Source organism: Crassostrea angulata, chromosome 10 (genome assembly GCF_025612915.1).
Source record: "Crassostrea angulata isolate pt1a10 chromosome 10, ASM2561291v2, whole genome shotgun sequence".
NCBI classification, from domain to species: domain Eukaryota; kingdom Metazoa; phylum Mollusca; class Bivalvia; order Ostreida; family Ostreidae; genus Magallana; species Magallana angulata.
In genome coordinates this window covers 54,475,500-54,501,010 of record NC_069120.1, presented here as the reverse complement: position 1 = coordinate 54,501,010, position 25,511 = coordinate 54,475,500, and the positions used below count along the sequence as shown (strand labels likewise).

Genomic DNA, 25,511 nt, shown 5'->3' with positions numbered 1-25,511 from the left:
TGTAAAAAAGCAGATCCTAAGAAATAGATAAGTTCTGTATTTCATTTTTGGTATTCTCAGATTCTTTTCCTTTTTCCTCGATCTGAGTACCGGTAATAATTAGTCACGACATCAATATTTCTTTTCAAACAAACAAGCAGCTAATCAATAAATGAGGGACTCCCCATCAATAGTCCCACTCCAAGGCTTGTAAAAATTGTATCAAATCATTTTTAGCGGAGCAATTTTCATTGTGGAAACAATTACTGAATTTTTTTTAATGTACAACTTAAAGACAGATTTTGGGTTTGTTTTTTTTAAACCAGGAAAACTATATCAAAGGCACTCTGATCGAAGCAGAATTTCATCCTGTCAAAAACTGGTCTGACATAAATTCCAAATATTAAACAGACACCTTTCTCCTGGCTTATTCAATTTTGAATGCCTTGTTTCAAGTCTTTCATAAATATTTGTACATGTACTAGTGTAGCTTTCCATACAGATAAAGTAAGAAAACTATTCAAAAGTATGATTTTTTTTCTTAATAATTAATAATTCGTAGCTTAAAAAATCATAAAAAAGTCCAAAAATTTAAGGTAGATCTGTGGATAATTTGCCACTAATTATTATTATTTACTACATACTGGAATTATGAAAAAACAGCTCATTTTGCTTAAACTATTAAAGTAAGTTCACATATGGATTTCGTGTAACATACAATTTCACCTGAAATTCGCTGCACATAAATATAACATGGAATTTTCTCATGTGACATAAACTTTTAGTGTGCTATATAAGTATGCATTCAACATAAAATTTACTTTTAAATCATATGAGAGTCCATATCACCTGAATTTTACACTTAAACAAATTTACTTTTAATTAAGAAAAATTAAGGAACAAATAGATGTGTACCTGTGCTATTACAATCATGGTGTTATCTATTTATAATGAATTAAAACTAATCTATTATTTAAGAAAAAATCTTAAATTTTGCTTTAAAAGTTAATGAAGTCTAAACCTCAGCTATAGTTTGACTTTGTTACGTAGCATTTGACACATTACATTTATGTATTCATTCACAAGCATGAATCTGTGTATGTTTAATATATACCGTACACTGGAATGTCAAAGATCCTCTTTAAAATTCATTACATTTTACTCAGGAAATGTATTTTAATGGTTCAACATGTTTAACATAAACAATTCTTTTCTATATTAATGTTATGAAAACATAAGATATTATGGAGAATAGGTTCAAACAAGTTTAAAAAGGGAGCCTCCCAACATCTGTGGAATGTGCATGTTAGAATTGTAACGGGCGCATCATGACAGGAAACATACTCCTTGGATAAAACCCTGACAGCCTACAAACGTTCTGGTCTCTGTTACTGTCCAATAATAATTACTTTATCAATGATTGTGTATGCTGATCACAGATCAATGAGAAAAGAAAGGTACAGATAATTTGGTGCTGATACCCTGAAATCCTCTCACCAATGGAAACAAAAACCTTCACTATTACCAGTCACATTGAATCGTGGTTTTTACAGCACTTTGTGTAATCATAATGATAAAACATTAATTGCTTACATCAGAGCCAGAAAAAGTTATTGCACTTTTTATGAGCACCAAACTGAACGAGCTCACTTTCACTCTCAGACTCCCTTCTATAAAATATCCATGTGCAGTGGGCTGCCCAGGTTTTATGGCCCTGGGTCTGTTCTGCCCAGGTTTTATGGCCCTGGGTCTGTTCTGAAGCAGCAATACATGGTTCAGGAATAGGGACCAGCTCCTATTCACAGTTTAATTGTTTGGGATTGGACTCCAACACCAGTCCAATGAATACAGACCACCCACTGCTCCGACTTATACACTAGCTCTGACCCCCACCCCCCGACCTTACTGTATAGAGGGTTATTTTTGCCCCCGTGTTTTTTCACCTTTCTACACTTGCAAACGGTTTCATCCAGTCTTTAATTTGCCCACTGACAACAAAGGCTCAAGGGGCAAAAATAAAACAAGGGCTAAAATAAAACAGTGGCTAATATTTCCCTGTGTACAGTATTACTTTGATCTTATTACTTTGACCTTGAATGATACTCCTACTTTGCTACCATGACACCCATACTCTGACCTTGTTACTCTCACCCCACTACTTTCACTGCTCAACTCTCACTCCCCGTACTCTGACCTCAAACTCTACCCTCCTGATGGTCACCTCACTCCAACCTTGGTACTGACAGTACCTTTCCCATACTCCAATCCCCCCTGACCCCCCCCCCCCCCCCCCCCCCCCCCCGGCCAGTGTGTACACTGTGTGACAGTGAGGTGACAGACTCAGTATACAGACAGAGCACGGACTGTGCCTGGATTGTACAAATGTATTGTGTAACACACTCACTGTCAATTAGTGTGAGACAGTTGTTTGGAATATTCAGCATTCATCCGAGTTATTACAACACAAAAGATCACAAGCCAGATATAACAGCTGCTCAACACAAGAAACATATATTACATCATAAATTGTCAATTTTCTCACCAACTTGTTATTTTCTCTATAACCAATTCATCAATTTGTTTTAGCAGCTGAAATCATTTATAAACACTTTCTAAAGTGCAATTTTTATGTTATTCATAGGAATATTTCTGATTTTTAAGATCGCAAGCAGCATTTGGCTATTACTCAAACTTTCATTTCAAACCACAAAAATCAATGCACAGATGGAAAGGAACAAAATCTATATAAGGAGCTTTTTCCCCCCTAAATTTCATGTCCTCCAACAGTGATTAATTCTAAGGATTGATTATCCAGGGCCAGAGGTCCAGTACACAAGACAGAGGGGGACTTTAATTAGTAGTAGGGCTTAGGTCAGCCAAGCTGGGCCAAGCATTAAGTAAATTCTCAAGCTAGCGCAGTTGATAAGTTAAATTGTCTTCAAACACTGAGTCTATACAGCTAGCTACTTTCTCTACTCATTAGATGATACACTACAGAGCCAAAGTTTGCTCTCTACCCTCAACATCCAACCCCCTATAAAACAATACCTTGTCTATGAGTCTTGAGAATCATTAAAACAGATATTTTAGCTGCTGAAACAGATAAACTCAGACCACCATAGATTGAATACTAAATGAATACCAATGGTGACCACACCATCCAGAGAGGGAATACCTTCATTTAACTGTTACTCCTATCCATCCTTAAATCATTTGATATTTCACAGCATCATACTCTTACTTAAAATATTCATCAAGATATTTTTTATCAAAGAAGAATACCAAATACCGTTCATTCATTTTGAATTTTTCTTTAATCAGAAACTCTTTACTTTTCTGATACTTGCACTTTCAGAATACTAAAGTTTTTAGAACCTTTGTTGTTCCTGATACTTGCACATTATACGATATACTAAACTTCTGAATATTTTCTACGTGAAATCCACCTTATCTCCTCTGAATGAGGTGCATGGGTCGTGACTTACCGAACGTTAGCCAGCGTGTGGCGACGACTCCGACTGATCCGCAGTCTCCCGATCTCTCCACTCTCCACCTGCATCCTCGCCGTCCTGTCTGTCCGTCCGCCTATCTGTAACTCTAATCCTCAGAATATAACTCCTCACAATTCCTACTCGGCTCACACAACTGAAGTTTTTATCCTCTCCTGGAGAGCGATACTAGTTTAGTGGGTAGTCTGTCGGTAACTGAGCTGTTATTTACAGTTCCCTCCTCACAGTCCGCCCCCACAGAATCACCCCGATCCACTCCTCCCACCCAGAACCACAGGACTGGGCCGGTCAGAAGATAAAGTTAAACTCCCTCCCAGACGTCAACCAAGAACAGAGCTGTGGATTACCTTGGCCCACAGCAGATGATAACAAGGACGGCCAGGCTCTCCCAATTAAACACACTTAATTACAAGTTTAGTACACCTTCCCATCACACACTGGACCTTGGGCTCTGACTCCGGTCATCCGTGGCCTCAGTTCGACAACGATCCAGATTTCCAACCAACCGTAGCTGTGTACAGCCCCATCCTAATAACAGCCACAGTAAACTGTGTCATTTTCTTGATGAGCCAGTGACAAACGAGAATCCATCAAAGTTGTGACATATGGAAATCTATAAAAGCACGTCAAAAAAGGCAGATTATAAATAAGTTGGTGCGCTAGCTTCTTGTGAAGGCAGTAAACATTTCTTTATTATTCATTAACACTAACAAATCACCGTGAAAAGGCAGAGGACTGAACTCTGCCAGAGGTCTTCATAAGCTGTTACAGATTAGTTAATCCAGTGGTTAATCAGTTAATCCCCAGTGTGATATTTTACCTGTTAGTTTGGTTCAGTAGGTACCATGGAGTAAAGCACTAGTACAGGAGTGAAGCATGTCTTATCTGCCTCTGGTCTCTATCAGTGGAACAGACTGCAGGGATCCAACCAATCACATGAGGTGTGGATCAAACTGACAAACCAAGGGGTGGGTCACCGTCTGATATCACACTGGAATCCACAAAGGCATTATAGAAGCAGGCTTGCCATTTCTTAGAACCTGTAGAAACAAAACTGACATAAAACAATTTCCCAGGAACTTTCTGTAACTTAAGCTGCAAGAAATGGTGGAGATTATAGTGGCCTTCTTCTGTTTACTTGGGATGATCTACAAATCAATTTGAGGCCCATGGCTAAAAGGCTCACCACAAACAAAATTAAGATATTCAAGTCGGTGTACAGCTAGGTACAAAATATGCACCTTTTAACATGTATTTTAATATTTGTTTGCCAATTTCAAAAAATAAAATAAATACAAGAGATTTTTCCTTCCTTCTTGTAACTCTAAAGTGTTTCCAGGGTAGGATTAACTCCTCCTAGTGTTTCCAGGGTAGGATTAACTCCTCCTAGTGTTTCAAGGGTAGGATTAACTCCTCTTAGTTTACTGTAGTGCTCATTTTGTTGGTCTATAAAGCATGTTTTAAAGTTACAACAATTGTTTTTCACACGAACCCATTCCTTGGCTCCTAGTGAATGTCACAATTTCTAATTAATTCAATATTCTGAACCTCAGATACAGAAAAATACTGTAGAATTTTGTTGGTCTATAATGCATGTTTTAAAGTTACAACAATTGTTTTTCACACGAACCCATTCCTTGGCTCCTAGTGAATGTCACAATTTCTAATTAATTCAATATTCTGAACCTCAGATATACTAAAACACTGTAGAATTTTGTTGGTCTATAATGCATGTTTTAAAGTTACAACAATTGTTTTTCACACAAACCCTTTCCTTGACTCCTAGTGAATGTCATAATTTCTAATCAATTCAATATTCTGAACCTCAGATACAGAAAAATACTGTAGATTCCTTAATTTATACAAGTACTTAATTTTGCGATTCCATCGCGTTATGCATCAAATCGCAAGAAAATAAAATTGTGAACACCGAATTTTTAACATATTTCCTTATACTAACTGTTTACATTTTCAGAAAAAATAAAGTGAGATTTTAAAGTCTGCGGGATGTGCTTCTCGTGATTTTATGCGGATATGAATTCCCGCATTTTATTAAGAATTTACAGTAAAGTTTGTAACAAAAAAGTTTGTAAAAATAAAGTTTGTTCATGCCAATACTTTTTATCTTTGAAGATTTTTCCTTGGTAAATTTAGCAGATTACATACGTTGAAGTTAAGCTCAATTGACTCAAAATACCCAGCTTTATGCAATATAATATTCTAAAATTAAAATATTTTCAATTAGAGTATACACGCAGGGTTCTGTTATGGAAACTTTAGATTTGACCAAGATCTACTTGCATCACAATTTGTGAATTTTCACACACATATAACCATAAAGTACGGTACTTAACCATGCTTGAAAAAAAAAATGGTTAATATGATAGAATCATGAAGACTGCATGCAGAGACACTGAGGACAAGTCTGTGTAACTATCTTACAATTACCCTGAGAAGCTGCCTTTCACCTAACTTCATGTGTAAGGGTACCCCAAAAACACGTAATGCAGAAGTTTTTTGATGAAGAGAGGGCCAAGGCATTATCAAACCTTAAATCTACCACTTACAGTTAAAGAATGGCAGAGGTTATCTACAAATCTAACACAGGTGAGCCAAGGTGCTAGGCTTAGAGATATTCCAAAACAACCCTCTATCAAAGGAACAAAATATTTTCTGAAACGGAGAAGAAAGGAAAATGGGATTCAAAGCAGTAATAAGCAAATATTTTGATAAAAGTTGTAAAACAACTGCAGTATGCCGAACAGACTGCCTACAGCTTTTCATGTAAAAAATGAAATACCACACTGTGTAAAGGAAAAACATCTCGGTCTCATTTTTTCTTTCATTTTGGCAGTTCTAGCATTCCAGTTTGATTAATAAAGTGAAACCATTTGTTAGTCCTCGCATTGGTTGTGAGGAAATAACTTACGTTTGATTACCTTCCTATAGACGTGATACAGAGCCACGTATTTAGCATTCTGTGTTAATTTCCTCCATAAAGTGACTTCACAGAGTCGAATTGTGGACAGCGGCAGAACACGGGAAATTTGCCGATGTTCTTACAGTTTTTACGACCCCTGCCATTGTCACACCATCATTCGTCTTTAACTATCTGTCTAGGTGATTACAATAATAATGTAGAACACATTTCAATGCAGAATGCTAAAATGGTGGTTGGTGGTGATCTGTGGGGGGGGGGGGGGGGGGGGGCATTATAGGAAGTCTCCTATCTCAAAAATTATTTTCAAGTTTGCAGCATTCAGGATTTCAATGAGAGAGAGAGAGAGAGAGAGAGAGAGAGAGAGAGAGAGAGAGATATGAAAATTCCCCCCTCAATTTTCCTCCCTGACTAAGAGGAGACATACAGCACATACCAATTTACACTTGATACTTTTATCTAAAGTACTTATCTCGCACAAAAGAAATGCAATCAGATCACCCTCTTAACATCATGTGTTATGATACATCAAGAGAGGAAAGATGTCACAAACATGGCAGCATACCATGCCTCTGTGTCCACATGTCTCTCATAGGACCATGAACGCCAGGGAAGTTACCAAAATTGGGTATCAGTTATTCAAAGAAAATCCCATTGAAACACATTATGGTTTGGTATTTGGTGTTCTGGGGTATGAGAATTTTTTACAAAGACTTGTGAGAAGTGGGGGGTGTACATGTAGTTGTTACACTACGGTGCCTTATTTGTTTGAAGTGGGGTGGGGTTTGAGGGGATTTGTTTCACTTTCAATGCCAACTGACTGAAATAAAATACAAGTCCTCTAATTAATATCAGCATAACACAGAAGTTTTGATAATCAATCAAACAAAGAATATTATCAAACTTTAAACTTGTCAGAAGAAGAATCTTATCTTCTAGAGTCCAAATGTTACACTGCTAGAGTTACTGTTCTTGTTATGTAAGAGATGCACCAAAATGAGACACAAGGTAATTATAGTATTGAATCATGTATCCTCTGAATGTTCTGCCACTAGAATAATTCCTTGATAATCTACACAGAGATCAACCCCTGGTCTCTATCCACCCCTCTGATCATCTTCTGATTATCTTTAATTATACGATCATTTAATGGTAAAGAAACCCAAGGAAGAGTCATAAAGTCCCGACCAATCAGAAGGGCTCCCTGCCTCTGCTTGTGTCCACAGAGTAAAGACTGTCCGTTTATTGTTAGGCTGTGTTTTTTTAAGCTCCACGGTCGGTAATTGATTAAGACATATTTCATTGATTTCTGCGGTGCTTGGTTTTTGGGAATTGCCAGCTCTATGATGGCCACAACTCTTCCTCTTGCTCTTTATACTGAAGATCATTTTGTTTTTTCTTGCTAAAATATGACAAATTTATTCCAGAAACAAATTTCAAACAGTGCTGGCCCCCAGAGATAGGGTAAATTATTTTTTATCGAGGTGGTATGCTAAAATGGACAATTGCTTAAGCAGGCTCATTTTGCATTGATTAAATTATTTGCCTCAGATCCTGTGTGTATGAATACTAATCCGTGCCAAAGCCCGAATATTTGCTCTTCATTCTGATGCCTCAGACAAAGATGAGTTCTTAAAATAGAGAAAAAAGACATCTTAAGTGACAGACTTCCTCTCAAAAGATCTCAAAATTAAATTATTGTCTTTGTTAGTATACTGAGAGTAAGAGTAAGCAATCATTTCACTGTAACACCCCCTTTTGGATGAGCAGTCTATTCTTGTCTGTGTGTTGAAGGTTCATATTTTAGGTTTTCGCAATAAGGTCATTATATACCGTACTTTACAAGTAAGGTAAAACTGGTTAAAAGTGGAAAGATCATTATCTTCTTATTAATTATGATATTTAATGCACTTTCCTGCATTTTTCATTGAAAAAAAAAGATGTAAACATATAATACTCGTGTAAACCTACTTTCATTTCCATAGAAGAAAATTTTGTGAGATTTTCAGTCACTAATACTTGTCACCATTACCATCTAAAAATGACTTTAATTTTTTTAAATCTTACATAGACTTGACATTTTCATAAATGTGACCCTGCAAACAATCACAGGCGAATCAAATTCAACATCCAGTAGCACAAGATTGCAAACCTACAAGAGTGTGTGAGGGACTCTGTCATAGACAACCTCCATTCAACTTATAAAATTCAAACTAGGCCTACCACCGTGACCAGGCTAAACAGGGTCCGTAGGACATCTGTCATTTTAACGACAGAACATTCTATCTAACCAATTTCCAGCTCCAGATTCTAAACAAACTTCTTGAGAATATAACTCAAACAGAATGTTCTAATCAGCTAATAATTGTATTCATGGGCACTCTTCTAACTTTTAATATTGATGAACATTCTTTTTTATAAATATTGAAACTTTTTTTACCCCTTGTTCACAGATTATGAGAGCAGGCCCTCTTATTTTTCTATTATCTTGACTTTGTTAGTTATGAGTTTTTCTTGACTTTGTCAATTTTCAGTTAAAAGCTTTTTTTACTTTGTTAATCCTTAGTTATGAGCTTTTCCTGACTTTGTCAACTCTTCATTCTGGTGTTGTAGATTAATATCTAGCAAAATCAGTTGATCTTATCAACAACCTATATAGAAACAGCATTCATCCCCTGTTTTCAATGGAGATTATAAAATATGAGGACATAAAAAATTCCCTAGAGAAAGGAAAAGATCCAGTCAAAGAGAGTGACCTCAGCCTCCCTATGGAAATCTGTAGATGACAGACTCTCTCTACACAGATAGATGACAGACTCTCTCTACACAGATAGGTAGCTGAGACAGCAGGACACTTCACCCTGATACAGACAACATGTACAGGGAGGCAAGCAGCTCTCTCTCTCTCTCTCTCTCTCTCTCTCTCTCTCTCTCTCTCTCTCTCTCTCTCTCTCTCTCTCAATTTCAAAAATTATTTAATCATTTCAAATGAAGTTGAACTTTAGGTTTCACAAAGATGGAAATGGAGTTTAAAGACAGACTGACACAAAAGTCAGTTATGATGTCACAGGAAATGGATTCAAATCTCTAATTGTCCCACATTATAATTCTTGACGTGTAAGCTAAAATGACTGCACATTTGTAATACTTTGTAAAAATAAAGCCAGTGTAGAAAATATTCAGTAATTACTTGACGAGACAGATCAGTACTTGATGGTAATTAGGAGTAATTATACAGTGATTGTTCTTACAATGCAGTACTGGTTATGTTCAGGTTATACCAGCTGATGACGAACATACAATACATTCAGCAATATCTAGCCTTAATGTCTATATCAAGCATCAATGTGTACATTTTAAGAGTTTCACAGGCTTGTATCAAATCCATGTCATTAAAAAGTAAAGAAGACAGGAGTTACATCGCAGCCTCACCCCTTTTTTTTTCATTGACCAAAAAAGACCCAATAATTTAAGTTTCATGGCTATCTTTGACATGTATTTATACATAATTATATTATTTATCAATTTCGACCAAATTTTGAGCTCTAAAAAAATAAAAATATCATGTTTGCAGCCAAAATAATTGTTCAAGTTTCTCTGAAAAAAACCCCCAAAATGTTCATTGACATTGTCATTGGCATGTTTGGAAAACATCTATAACAGGAGCACTATATATATACCATTCACCACAACATTTATCTTTATTGCTTGCATTACTCATTCATGTGTGGATGTAAATGGGTGGTGAAAATAAATTCAATTTATAGTGAAGTATTTCATTTGCATGTTTTTTTTAAATTAACTCTACATTTGATGAAAAATACAAAGATAAAAAACAATGCATAACTGCAAGTCTATCTTAACTTTGCTACACATGAAATTATTATTTAGATATATAAATTGTGGCATGACTGGGAAAATTAGTTAATTTCAATTCTTGGTTATTTACATCTTTATTTTTTAATGAATCGTTAATTATCTTTCAGTAAAGAGAAGTATTTAGATACGTGACCATATCCTGACTACCCATACTGCCCAACAACTTTTCATTACTATCCCTCTATCCCGAATATTTATCCAATGACTGCAAGATAAAACCCTCAAAGATAACTTGGCACCAATCTCTCTCTTGCTCTCTCTCTCTCTCTCTCTCTCTCTCTCTCTCTCTCTCTCTCTCTCTCTCTCTCTCTATGCATGACAATGTCCAGACACAAAAGAATACATCTTTACAAAGGTTTGACTGGGGTTTTTTTTTTTCCGTTTTTTTTCAGGGATAGGGTTGTTCGTTGATTTATTTTAAATTTTCCATCAAGAAAAAGACATAAAACAAAAGAAGTCGGAAAAGCAGACTCAGATAAGACAGAATGTTGTGAGAGCCGATTAACCACGTCTTAATTATTTACAACAATCTTTGAAGCAAGAAGAATTAAACTCACCTTTAGACTATCTCTGACTTCAATTTCTTTCTTTATCTACAAGACAGTCCACATTAAAGTGCTGGAAATCCATTAACTCCCCATTTATGAAGGATATTTTAGATATGCTGGAGTTGTCCTCCTTGAATGTTCAGTTCTGCAACAAATCATTAACAAAATTTGCATCACAATCAACTACTTTAAGGTAATGGCTGCTGTATCTTCTACTCTGATGTTTTACACTGCATTAAACAACTTTTATCAGCAATTCATTCCCACTTTTTGCATTTTATTACCAGTTTGAATCAGTCATCTAGAAATTTGCAGAGGATTTTAAATGCTACAAGAGTGAATTGCACCAGTTTGTCATTGCTAACTGAGCTGTAAGGAGATGAGTCTGATGTTAGATTTGATTACTTTTGTGATGAATAAATCAACACAGAAACACAGAACCTTCATTACATGATAAACTGATTAGAAGAATTCTAAATACAACCTACATACCCTGGTTAACTGCCTGCATACAGACAGAAAGCCTGGAGTCTCAATTGTTACCCAAGTTATGTCATTCCTGCTGATGAAAAAGGATTCACTTCACATGCATATAATGCCGAACACACAAATACTTAGTGTACCAAAGATTGGGTACAAATTAATACTTTCAACATGATATATTGGTATAAAGAAATGAAATATTGGTATTATGAACATCATTTTAAAAGTTAACTTTGTGAGACATTTCATTTGACCCAGGCTTATTTAAACGGTGACATACCCCACAGTGTACCATACTTATTTAGACTGTGACATACCCCACAGTGTACCATACTTATTTAGACTGTGACATACCCCACAGTGTACCATACTTATTTAGACTGTGACATACCCCACAGTGTACCAGGCTTATTTAGAAGGTGACATACCCCACAGTGTACCAGACTTATTTAGATGGTGACATACCCCACAGTGTACCAGGCTTATTTAGATGGTGACATACCCCACAGTGTACCAGGCTTATTTAGACGGTGACATACCCCACAGTGTACCAGACTTATTTAGACGGTGACATATCCCCACAGTGTACCAGGCTTATTTAGATGGTGACATACCCCACAGTGTACCAGGCCTTATTTAGACAGTGACATACTCCACAGTGTACCAGGCTTATTTAGAAGGTGACATACCCCACATTGTACCAGGATTATTTAGAAGGTGACATACCCTACAGTGTACCAGGCTTATTTAGACGGTGACATACCCCACAGTGTACCAGGCTTATTTAGACAGTGACATACCCCACAGTGTACCAGGCTTATTTAGAAGGTGACATACCCCACAGTGTACCAGGCTTATTTAGACAGTGACATACCCCACAGTGTACCAGGCTTATTTAGAAGGTGACATACCCCACAGTGTACCAGGCTTATTTAGACGGTGACATACCCCACAGTGTACCAGGCTTATTTAGACAGTGACATACCCCACAGTGTACCAGGCTTATTTAGACCGTGACATACCCCACAGTGTACCAGGCTTATTTAGAAGGTGACATACCCCACAGTGTACCAGGCTTATTTAGAAGGTGACATACCCCACAGTGTACCAGGCTTATTTAGACAGTGACATACCCCACAGTGTACCAGGCTTATTTAGACTGTGACATACCCCACAGTGTACCAGGCTTATTTAGACGGTGACATACCCCACAGTGTACCAGGCTTATTTAGACAGTGACATACCCCACAGTGTACCAGGCTTATTTAGACGGTGACATACCCCACAGTGTACCAGGCTTATTTAGAAGGTGACATACCCCACAGTGTACCAGGCTTATTTAGACGGTGACATACCCCACATTGTACCAGGCTTATTTAGACGGTGACATACCCCACAGTGTACCAGGCTTATTTAGACGGTGACATACCCCACAGTGTACCAGGCTTATTTAGACGGTGACATACCCCACAGTGTACCAGGATTATTTAGAAGGTGACATACCCCACAGTGTACCAGGCTTATTTAGAAGGTGACATACCCCACAGTGTACCAGGCTTATTTAGACGGTGACATACCCACATTGTACCAGGCTTATTTAGACGGTGACATACCCCACAGTGTACCAGGCTTATTTAGACGGTGACATACCCCACAGTGTACCAGGCTTATTTAGACGGTGACATACCCCACAGTGTACCAGGTTTCTTTAGAAGGCGACATACCCCACAGTGTACCAGGCTTATTTAGACGGTGACATACCTCACATTGTACCAGACTTATTAAGACGGTGACATACCCACATTGTACCAGGCTTATTTAGACGGTGACATATCCCACAGTGTACCAGGCTTGTTTAGACGGTGACATACCCACATTGTACCAGGCTTATTTAGACGGTGACATACCCCACAGTGTACCAGGCTTATTTAGAAGGTGACATACCCCACATTGTACCAGGATTATTTAGACGGTGACATACCCCACAGTGTACCAGGATTATTTAGACGGCGACATAGCCCACAGTGTACCAGGCTTATTTAGACGGTGACAAACCCCACAGTGTACCAGGATTATTCAGACGGTGACATACCCCATAGTGTACCAAGCTTATTTAGACGGTGACATACCCCACAGTGTACCAGGCTTATTTAGATGGCGACATACCCCACAGTGTACCAGGCTTGTTAAGGTGACATACCCCACATTGTACCAGGCTTATTTAGAAGGTGACATACCCCACAGTGTACCAGGCTTATTTAGACGGTGACATACCCCACAGTGTACCAGGCTTGTTAAGGTGATATACCCCCGATGTACCAGGATTATTTAGACGGTGACATACCCCACATTGTACCAGGCTTATTTAGACGGTGACATACCCACATTGTACCAGGCTTATTTAGACGGTGACATACCCCACTTTGTACCAGGCTTATTTAGACGGTGACATACCCCACAGTGTACCAGGCTTATTTAGACAGCGACATACCCCACAGTGTACCAGGCTTATTTAGACGGTGACATAACCCACAGTGTACCAGGCTTATTTAGACGGTGACATACCCCACAGTGTACCAGGCTTGTTAAGGTGACATACCCCACAGTGTACCAGGCCTTATTTAGAAGGTGACATACCCCACAGTCTACCAGACTTATTTAGAAAGTGACATACCCCACAGTGTACCAGGCTTATTATTTAGACGGTGACATACCCCACATTGTACCAGGCTTCTTTAGAAGGCAACATACCCCACAGTGTACCAGGATTATTTAGACGGTGACATACCCCACAGTGTACCAGGCTTATTTATACGGTGACATACCCCACAGTGTACCAGGCTTATTAAGACGGTGACATACCCCCACAGTGTACCAGTCTTATTTAGACGGTGACATACCCACATTGTACCAGGCTTATTAAGACAGTGACATACCCCACAGTGTACCAGGCTTATTATTTAGACGGTGACATACCCCACATTGTACCAGGCTTCTTTAGAAGGCAACATACCCCACAGTGTACCATGCTTATTTAGACAGTTACATACCCCACAGTGTACCAGGCTTATTTAGATGGTGACATACCCCAGTGTACCAGGCTTCTTTAGAAGGCGACATACCCCACAATGTACCAGGCTTATTTAGACGGTGACATACCCCACAGTGTACCAGGCTTATAAAGAAGGTGACATACCCCACAGTGTACCAGGCTTATTTAGACAGTGACATACTCCACAGTGTACCAGGCTTATTTAGACAGTGACATACCCCACAGTGTACCAGGCTTATTTAGACGGTGACATACCCCACAGTGTACCAGGCTTATTAAGACGGTGACATACTCCACAGTGTACCAGACTTATTTAGACGGTGACATACCCCACAGTGTACCAGGCTTATTTAGACGGTGACATACCCCACAGTGTACCAGGCTTATTTAGACGGTGACATACCCCACAGTGTACCAGGCTAATTTAGACAGTGACATACTCCACAATGTACCAGACTTATTTAGACGGTGACATACCCCACAGTGTACCAGGCTTATTTAGACAGTGACATACTCCACAGTGTACCAGACTTATTTAGACGGTGACATACACCACATTTTACCAGGCTTATTTAGACAGTGACATACTCCACAGTGTACCAGGCTTATTTAGACAGTGACATACTCCACAGTGTACCAGACTTATTTAGACAGTGACATACCCCACAGTGTACCAGGCTTATTTAGACAGTGACATACTCCACAGTGTACCAGGCTTATAAAGAAGGTGACATACCCCACAGTGTACCAGGCCTTATTTAGACAGTAACATACCCCACAGTGTACCAGGCTTATTTAGATGGTGACATACCCCAAAGTGTACCAGGCTTATTTAGACAGTAACATACCCCACAGTGTACCAGGCTTATTTAGACGGTGACATACCCCACAGTGTACCAGGCTTATCTAGACGGTGACATACCCCACAGTGTACCAGCTGTTTCACAGAACACAAAATTGTCAAGGACAGATAACTAGGTCAAGGACACTCTGTTGCTTCAAGACGTCCACTCGCTGGTCATTGTCCTCCAGCTGATTGCCATTTCTGTACTTTTTCTTTCACCAACGATGCCTCGCTTTCAGTCATTGCAACTTCCAAAACATTTAGACCAAAAGAATTGTTATCTCATCATAAGCAAATTTTTATTTCTTGGTCCAAATTTTCTGAATTTTTTTTTTACCACTATCACAGACTTCATTCAAAATTGATTTTTGATATTCCAAATTCAATCAGAGGATAACAAAACTCTGCTTGACTTGTCTAGGTTATTCAAATTCCAAAATCAATTGGAGGATAACAAAACTTGTCTAGGTTAATCACTTGGTGATTGGGGTGGTATATAAAGTCTGAGACGTGGTACAATGTGATCCTCATACAAGGGCACTAACTCTGTCCTCCGGAATATTTCCTGAACTTCTTGCTGGTTTGAGCACTCAATAACACTGAAGTCCTTGAATCTAAAACAAAAGTTTAAATTGTAAGGTCCACCAAGAAAGAACATGTTGTAGACACTCATTATTATTTATACCAGTCAGTAGGAAATGACATCAATAGACAACACTTCCTTTCTTATAACTCATCCAACTTCCTCTCAAGGTGCATTGTGATCTTACACATCTCATCACTCAAATGTACTCCTGTACTCAGGAAAAGCCAATAACAAGTTCAACTATACTATTTTATTAAAGTTTATCTGTTTAAATAACTCTCGCTATTCATATACATGTAGATCTTTGGAACATAACTCACTCTTTCCCTTGCATATTAGGAGCATAACTCCCCCTTTCCTTGGGAATATTTGAAACATCACTAGCACTTTTCCTTGGATTTTTGGAACATTACTCACCCTTTCCCCTAGGATATTTGATACATAACTCACCCTACCCCTTGGATAATTGGAACATGACTCACTCTTTTACCTAGAGTGATTGGAACATTACTCACCATTTCCTCTGGGGTATTAGGAACATTACTCGCCATTTCCTCTGGGATATTAGGAACATTACTCGCCCTTTCCTCTGGGATATTAGGAACATAACTCACCATTTCCTCTGGGATATTAGGAACATTACTCGCCCTTTCCTCTGGGATATAAGGAACATTACTCGCCCTTTCCTCTGGGATATTAGGAACATTACTCGCCCTTTCCTCTGGGATATTAGGAACATTAATTGCCCTTTCCTCTGGGATATTAGGAACATTAATTGCCCTTTCCTCTGGGATATTAGGAATATTAATTGCCCTTTCCTCTGGGATATTTGGAACTTCACTCACCATTTATCCTGGGAGTTTTAAAAAATTACCCACCCCTTTCTTGGGATATTTGAAACATAACTCATCCATACCCTTAGGATATTTAGAGCATGCCCCGGAATACTTAAAACATTTTTCACCCTTCCTCTAGGACATCTAAATTATCCTTTCTTTTGGGATACTTTTAACATAACTCATTTTTTCCATTGGATACTTAGAACACAATTCATCCTTTTTCCCTTGGATACTTAGAACACAATTCATCTTTTTTCCCTTGGATACTTAAAACACAATTCATCTTTTTCCCCTTGTATACTTAGAACACAATTCATCCTTTTTCCCTTGGATACTTTGAACACAATTCATCCTTTTTCCCTTGGATACTTAGAACACAATTCATCCTTTTTCCCTTGGATACTTAGAACACAATTCATCCTTTTTCCCTTGGATACTTAGAACACAATTCATCCTTTTTCCCTTGGATACTTTGAACACAATTCATCCTTTTTCCCTTGGATACTTAGAACACAATTCATCCTTTTTCCCTTGGATACTTAGAACACAATTCATCCTTTTTCCCTTGGATACTTTGAACATTACTCACCCTTTTCCCAGGAGGATTCCCTGATGGAGAACAGACATCATTCTCTCCTTGCATTTCTTCCCACGACTGTCGACATCTACATTACTGCTTCTTTGTAACTTTATGTATTCCTGAGAAAAAAATGGCATATGTGAATTACAGATCTGAATGGATGATATTATTTACAGAAAAACTTCCCAAGTATCAAGTTTAAGTTCCTTACATTGTCGATTCACCAAGACATTTGTTACAGTTGGTACCAAACTATATGACTGACATTGTAGACAATTTGCCATGCGGCAATGTTAAGGCGTCCCGATGCTAAAATACAACTGGAAAACGATATTCTTTGAATCATCGCAAAAATACTTTGACCTAGAGTATTTCTTGAAATCTATGTTACATTTATTGACACCGATGTTAAACATTATATTTGATTCATTTTTGATGTCATATGTACTTCACATACATATCACGTAACGGGCAAATCCTAATATTGCAAATGGTCTAATTAAATCGCATCGGCGCAGGTGATTAATGACATTAAATCATACATATTTTTAAGAAAAAACCTTTGTTAAGTCATATACTTTGAAGTTCTTGCTTGGGAAAGAAATAGATATTTCGTTTGGAAGATATTGTTGAAACATTCCACAAAATCATCAAAATAATGCACATTTTTATTAATGAAAAGCGATTTAGAAAAAATTGGGGTAAATCCGTAGGTTTCCCAAGCACGATTCACATTGGTACTTATATTCTCTACCAATTTTACGTAAAATATTCTAAAATTGTGTTGATCTTTCACCTTCACCAAGCTGGTTTTACATGCATTAAAATTTCTTAATTCAGTTGTTTACACGTAGCAGGGAGAGTCTCCAAACCACTACTTTATAAATAGTCTATTACTTAAAACGAAGCTTTAAAACTGCCGATTATTTGATACTGGTTTTTAATATGAATAAATTCTGTACGTCTAGCATTAACGGCAGCATCTATGTAAAGGAAACATGCGGTATTAAACTGGTTTGATATAATTCACTTTTAACGTTAAGATACATTCCCTGAGAACTATCGACAGGAATGCAGATTGTGACGTCAAAGTTAATTATGACGCCATATCGTATGAAGTACGGACAAGTGACTTTCTACACGTTGCTGTAAAATCAATCAGGAAGCCTTAACATGCCCACGCATGTTTACAAATAGTATATATATTTCAAGCTTTTGAAAATATGTTTAATAGATCTACAAATACTGTAGTTTCATAATTATTAGTTAATCAAATAGACACCACTTTTTGTGGATTTCATTTTTGATTTTAATAATTAAAACAAGATTGGAAAAACATGAGATATTTTGATTAATTGAAATATTAGAAATGTAAAGAATTTTGTAATGTGGCCAACCCATATTCATATCTCAATAATGTCTACATACATATATTACTCCTTATTTTCCAGAAAAATAATAAAAATACAGTAAAATGTTGATACTTATTAATCAAATTGATTATATTACACGCCCTGTTGCTACAATGAGATAGACATGTCTAAACCCACACAAAAAAAATTTAAAATGATAGTGGTGAAATGAAATAAATAAAATGGTATACAGTCTAGACGGAGGTTCCAGATTTTACCTTGACATTTGCCGCATGACCTTGAAGGACAATGAAGATGAACTTTCCTACAAACAGTAGACAACCGGCCAGGGCCAGACCAGTGGCCCACTTCAGGATTGTGTGGGTGTAGCGGACCTTAGAGCGCATGTGGTCCAGCATCAAGAGAGCCGTCACAGGCCCCTCCCCCTGGGCTTCACTGGATGACACTGGGCCCTCCCTCAGGGCTTCATTAGATGACACAGGCCCCTCCCCCTGGGCTTCATTAGATGACACTGGGCCCTCCCTCTTGGCTTCACTTGTCCCTCCATCGATGCCTGTGGTTGAGGCTGTGTCCTGATTTTCTGAAACATATATTTTGTTGAATTCAGCTAGAATCAAACAAATCCAAATGAATATTATGATAATTAATTTATAAAACAATTTTCTTTTAATGCATATATATTCACATCAAGTCAGTTTTAAAATATATATTGATATAGACTATTTGGTACATTTTCAAGCCTGTCAATATAGAATGCCAGTGAAAGAGCCAAATGTATTGTGATTTCAGCAATATTTGTTGATCATTGTATAACAATATTCTATTGATAGAAACAATGACCATGAGTTGACGTATCCTTGAAACTGTCACACTGATTTTCACTGAGGCCATCATTAATAATTTATATGTTAGATGTACTCCAACCTCAATTTTCATGGTGGGTAGGTAGGTAGCTTTTTTTTTTTAATTTTCTTGCACATTGATAATCAAACTATTTTTTTTCTTTATTGAAAAAGCTAAAGAAATCAATATTTACTGATACAAAAAAAAATACTAAATATGTTTTTAATCTGACATAGGCAATCAATTAAAAAAAAAAATCAAATTCAAATGCTGAAAAAATTTACTGGGTTGGGGCAATTTTGATGGGTCGGTCAGAGTACATCAAACAAATCAATTTTTGATTTTGGCCTAAATCCATGAAAATTGCAAATAGTTAAAATTAGTCTCTATGTTATATTATTTGATTTAAAATGTACGGGCCAATATCGATTAGACTGTGAAAATTGATGCCCATAAATTTTATTAACTGACATGGCATTAATGGGGTGAAAACAAACCGGTATACATTTTTTCAAACCTCTACAGATCTACCTTGGAATATTCCGAATCATTATGGATTGCCAATTTTTCACAAGTTCATGGGGAATTAATTTTCCGTATTTTTTACAATGATTAATAAGTCAGTATAACTTTTCATTATTCCTTAGGATGCTAATTTGATGGCAAGGGGGGACACAAGTAATCCACAATTTAAGAAATGGCCACTACAACTGAAATGATTCCACTCAAGCTGATCTAACAACCCCTTGTGTCTTTATATATCATGGCCATGTAAACACCATACCTACCCCCCACTGATCTCAACTGGTCCAATATCTCCTGAGCCTGATTCAGTATCTCACTGACCATGGGGCCTCCTTGTAGCTGTTTGCCTAGCTCAGTGAGGCGTGTAACTAGTTGCCTTGACCACGACCTGTTCTGTGACTGACAGGATATTGTGGGTGGTTGTTCAGGATACAGAGATGAGAACTGCATCACTACAGTGGCTGAAGGAGTTATTTCCCCATCCCTCTGTAGCCTGACCATGAGTTCTGGACAGTTCCCCAAGTCTGTAATAAACAAGTCAATGTACATGTACATACTAAGTCTAACGTTTCACAGAGATTGACATTTATAAATATGCATGCATGAAATGCCTGCAAGAACTAATAGAGGCTTTATACAATGAATTGGTTCTTGTTAAGAATGTCATACACATGCCAGATGACACCTCACTTACTTAGCCTTCTTTGTGCTGATTAGGTTATTTTGGCCCAAAGACACTTCAGAGATATGTCAGCCCACAATTAGTTTTTTAAAATGTAATGTCTGCATGCACACATACATAGAAATTTATACAGACACTAAATTGATATGATTAAATATTCTCCAAAGTAATGTTAGCATACAAGAAAAAAAAATCAGATTTGAGCCTGAAAAGCTGTAGAAAGGCGTCAATTCTTTAAAATTACATTATGACATGATTAAGGTGGCTCACTACAGTACAAGTGGACAGGCGTATAGCCTTCATCAAATATGCCTGTCCATTTCTCAAAAGAGAATATACAGTATTACACCTCAAACCAGTTTTTCAGTAAAGATTGCGATAACTGCCTCATTGACATATGATTTGTTTTTAATTTTTTTAATATAGAGATTACATAAATAAATACTAGCAAGAGCCATACTTTACTGTCATATAGATCCATTTTTGAGAAGGGAGGAAATAAACAATAGGACATTTTGAACTAAATAAACATAGGTAATCACAGATTACAAAGCTCACCGAGACGAGACATCACCCTTATGAGACTTCACCTTTATGAGACCACCTTTATCATATTAAATGAAAATCATACTTTATGATCTTGGATATTCATGGATTCTGTTTTGACACAATATCCTATATCATCTGTTAAAAAATTGTATGATAATCATATGTTCATTTGTTAATCAATTCAATAATATAAAATTAAATATTGCATCCTATCATATTTACAACATATAATACAATAAAATACCATAATAAACAAAGATGAGATATGATATTGTAACGTATGATATGACATCGTATTGTGTTAAAGTAATTGTATTTGATCACATAATACAATATCATAATATATAAAACAATATAGTATTATATTACAATATCATATTACATCATAACATTGAAACATATGATATTATATTGTATAATATAGTATGATATTGTATGATACTGTATCATTTTTGATACATAATATGATATTGTATTCTATGATACAATATAATTTGATACAACATTGTATTATATCAAATGATACAATATTATGTGATAAAGTTAAATATTATATAATACAATATCATATTATACATATTGTATCATATGATACAATAATATATTTTACAATATAATTCAATACAATTTCATGTGATATCATATTATAAACCAATATCATACAATATCGTATGATACGATATTATAAAATATTACAGTAACATATTATACAATTTTATGTGATAAAATTCTATATTTCAGAAACTTATATCATATTATACAATATCGTATGATACAATATTATAGAATATACAATATTGTATCATAGGATACAATATTATATTTTGCAATATCTTATGTAATAGTATCATGTGATAAAATAATAAATTAATAATACAATATAATATTATACAATATTGTATCATAATATACAATACTATACATAACAATATCATGATACAATATCATAACATAAAATATTTTAAAAAATTGATATAATATCATATCGTATCAATACATATAACTTTTTATAATATTTCATATGATATTATATTGTATCATATTAAACAATATTGTTTCATACCATACAATAATATATCATAGGAATCATGTTATATCATTTATCAACAAACACATCTTTCTATCGAGCAGGTTTGAGTGAGGTAGGAGATTTCTTTAGCATCCTTGATAATGGAGATCAGGCTCTGCATCTGAAGCAACCTATGCGTTTCATTTATAATATAGTTAAATCAACTATGCAAGCTATCATCTATAAAACAAGTGACGTGTTAAAAAAAAAAACTAAACTTCATCCAGCATCCGAAACCTATGGCTCAGATTCAGCATTCAAGCCTGTCAGGTGCATCAGTATACATAAGACGCATCTTCATGCAAGTTTGGTAAAGTTCAGACCAGTAATAACTAAGATATCATCATCAGAGGGCACTAGCAATTAAAACCTTTATCTGCTCCAGCATCCGCAACCTATGGCTCAGATTCAACATCCATGCCTGTCAGGTGCATCTGTATCATAAGACACACCATCCATTCAAGTTTGGTGAGTAAAGGACCTGTTATAACTAAGATATATTTTTTAGCATCCTTGATAATGGAGATCAAGCTTGGCAACTGAAGCTTCCTCTGTGATTCCTTCATATTACAGTTTAATCAACTATGCAAGTTTGAACTAGTACTATTATCTATTAAACATGTGACCTGTTTCAAAAAACTTAACCATATCCAGCATCTGAAACCTATGGCTCAGATTCAGCATTCAAGCCTGTCTGGTGCATCAGTATCATGAGACGCACCATCCATGGAAGTCTGGTGAAGTTAGGACAAGTAGTAACTAAGATAAAATCATCAGAGGGCACCTGCAACAAAAACTTTAACCAGCTCTAAAAACCTTAACCTCCTTCAGCATCTGTAACCTATAGCTCAGATTCAGCACCCAAGCCTGCCTGGTGCATCAGTATTATAAGACACACTATCCATGCAAGTTTCGTGAAGTACGGACCAGCAGTAACTTAGATATTGCTATCAAAGGGCACCTGCAACAAAAACTTTAACCTGCTCCAAAAACCTTAACCTCCTCCAGCATCCAAAACCTATAGCTCAAATTCAGCACTCAAGCCTGTCGGGTGCATCAGTATCATAAGACACACCATCCATGCAAGTTTGGTGAAGTACGGACCTGCAGTAACTTAGATATTGCTATCAAAGGGCACCTGCAACAAAAACTTTAACCTGGTCCAACAACCTTAACTTCCTCCAGCATCTGAAATTTAGGACTCAGATTCAGCATCCAAGTCTTTCAAGTCCATAAGTAAGTCCAGATGCATCATCCATGCAAGTTTGGTGAAGATAGGACAAGTAATAGCTTAGATACAGGACCTGCAACAAAAACTTTAACCAGGTCCAGACGCCGACGCCGAGGGTATAGCATAAGCTCCCCCTGACTTCGTCTCGGTGAGCTGAAAAGGCAAAAATGAAAAAAAAATAAACAGTTAAAAAATTTATGTAGATATTGCATATAGTCTGGCCATTAAATTTAAAAGTGGGAAATTACACACCTACAAACAGGGACCAGGCGCTCACTCTCTCTCTCTCTCTTTCTCTCTCTCAGGGTAGGGGGTTGCGCTGTATGTATCATAACCATTAAAATTAATACCTTAACCATACTTATCAGCTGCTTATTGTAGAGCAATACTCTCTCAAAAATTCTTAAACGTTCGTTGATACCTAAATAACACTAGGCTGACAATGATGCAAGGTATTTGTAATTCTTGCTGCTAGGGTTGGATACCGGTACACGGTACCAATACCGTACCGAATACTTGCTTTAGAAATACCGGTAAAATACCGTTTCATTTAATACCGGTACTAATAACGGTATCTCTGTATCTTTGAAACCTTTTTATACAATTAAAATGATTTTAAAAAACGATTACAGACTCGCTAAAATCGAATTCTCCGCGCATTAAAGGGATAGGCTAATTAACGAAATGGATGCTTTATCATTCTTAGTACGATACTTGATTCGACTGCCGATATTTTAATTAATAAATCAATAAATAATTTAAAAAATAATAAAATACATTTGTAACAATAGAGTTTAAATTTTATTCTGAGAGTAAATATAAATTTAAAAAAAATAGAGAAAAAAAAATATGTTCTTCATTTCTGATGTTTCGTCAATTAGCGCGACCAAACAATGGCTGGGCTGCTGCACTCGCCAGAACGGTAGCACCGTAAAACATATTACTACACTCCCTTGTCGACAATAGACCAATCCACACTTTACAAAAGTTATGTCCCTTGTCCGCCATCTTTGAGGAAACACCCATATATTTCTCACAGTAGCCTTTGTAGTTTAGAGGGTTGTAACTTCGTCAATTGACATTAGAAATCTGTTTTCGCTGTGAATTTTATTGCCCCAAGTTGGGGCAACCCACACATCGAAGGAATGAATTAAATTCCAAGAGATTTCTTCACAGGACGTCCAAATATTTGGTTGCATAAAGAAGGGAAAAGTTGTTTTTTCCCTTTTGACCTTTGGGTTGACCCCGCAAAGGGGAACAACTTTTGCAAAGTGTGGATTGGACTATAGCTGATCAAACTTACCATTTATACTACACTCTCCTTGTCGACAATAGATTGCCTGAATGACACTTAGTTCCTCGGCCAGATCTTCCGTCATGATGAAAGTTGTGCAACTTTCCCTGTTTCAAAATCCAGCGGTGTAAACTTAGAGGTATAACATTAATTAAACAAGAGATATGTCGTATTTCAGTACACCGTAGTCCTACATGTTCTCGTATGGTAGAGTCGAGACTGCTGCTCTGGACAGCTGCTGAGGATCAGATCGTCAAGCATAATTGTGACAATTTTTCACAGATCTATTCAACAAGTTACACAACGCCAGGTGAATGTTGAAACACCCACAGATGTGAGACGATTCTGGCACGCGACATCTATCATAACAAGAAAATAATTACGCACGAGAAAATTAGAAACAACATAAGTGGATTATTTATTTCCGGAAAGTTATCTAGCATTTTGGCACGTACATGTAGTATCAAGGAAGGGCGGGAGAGCGGTCCGACCCCGGTATCAGGAGAAAACGTACCCAGGAGAAAACGTACCCAATTTCCAGGGTAGGTTTACTCTAGGAGAAAACGTGCCTTGGAGAAAACGTACCCTATGAAAATCATAACTATACTATTTAATAGTTTTTAATACTTTTAAATACTATTTTACACTATAAATATACAGGAATGTACATGCCAGTGTATGAATTTTATGAATTTATACTATATAAAT

The 25,511-nt window shown here is 36.8% G+C and overlaps 1 protein-coding gene across 1 annotated transcript; it reads right to left on the bottom strand.

Moving 5' to 3' along the window:
* Positions 1-3,542: 3,542 nt before the first annotated feature.
* LOC128166110 (RWD domain-containing protein 3-like) lies at positions 3,543-25,306 on the bottom strand. The gene is made up of 9 exons (XM_052831054.1): positions 24,813-25,306; positions 20,242-20,502; positions 18,868-19,190; positions 17,247-17,356; positions 15,311-15,846; positions 11,346-11,412; positions 10,863-10,998; positions 4,309-4,528; positions 3,543-4,101 (listed from the first exon to the last, which is right to left on the bottom strand). Exons 1-5 carry the CDS (start codon positions 24,886-24,888, stop codon positions 15,702-15,704), a joined length of 915 nt encoding a protein of 304 aa, XP_052687014.1. The 5' UTR covers positions 24,889-25,306; the 3' UTR covers positions 3,543-4,101; positions 4,309-4,528; positions 10,863-10,998; positions 11,346-11,412; positions 15,311-15,701.
* Between the last annotated feature and the right edge of the window lie 205 nt (positions 25,307-25,511).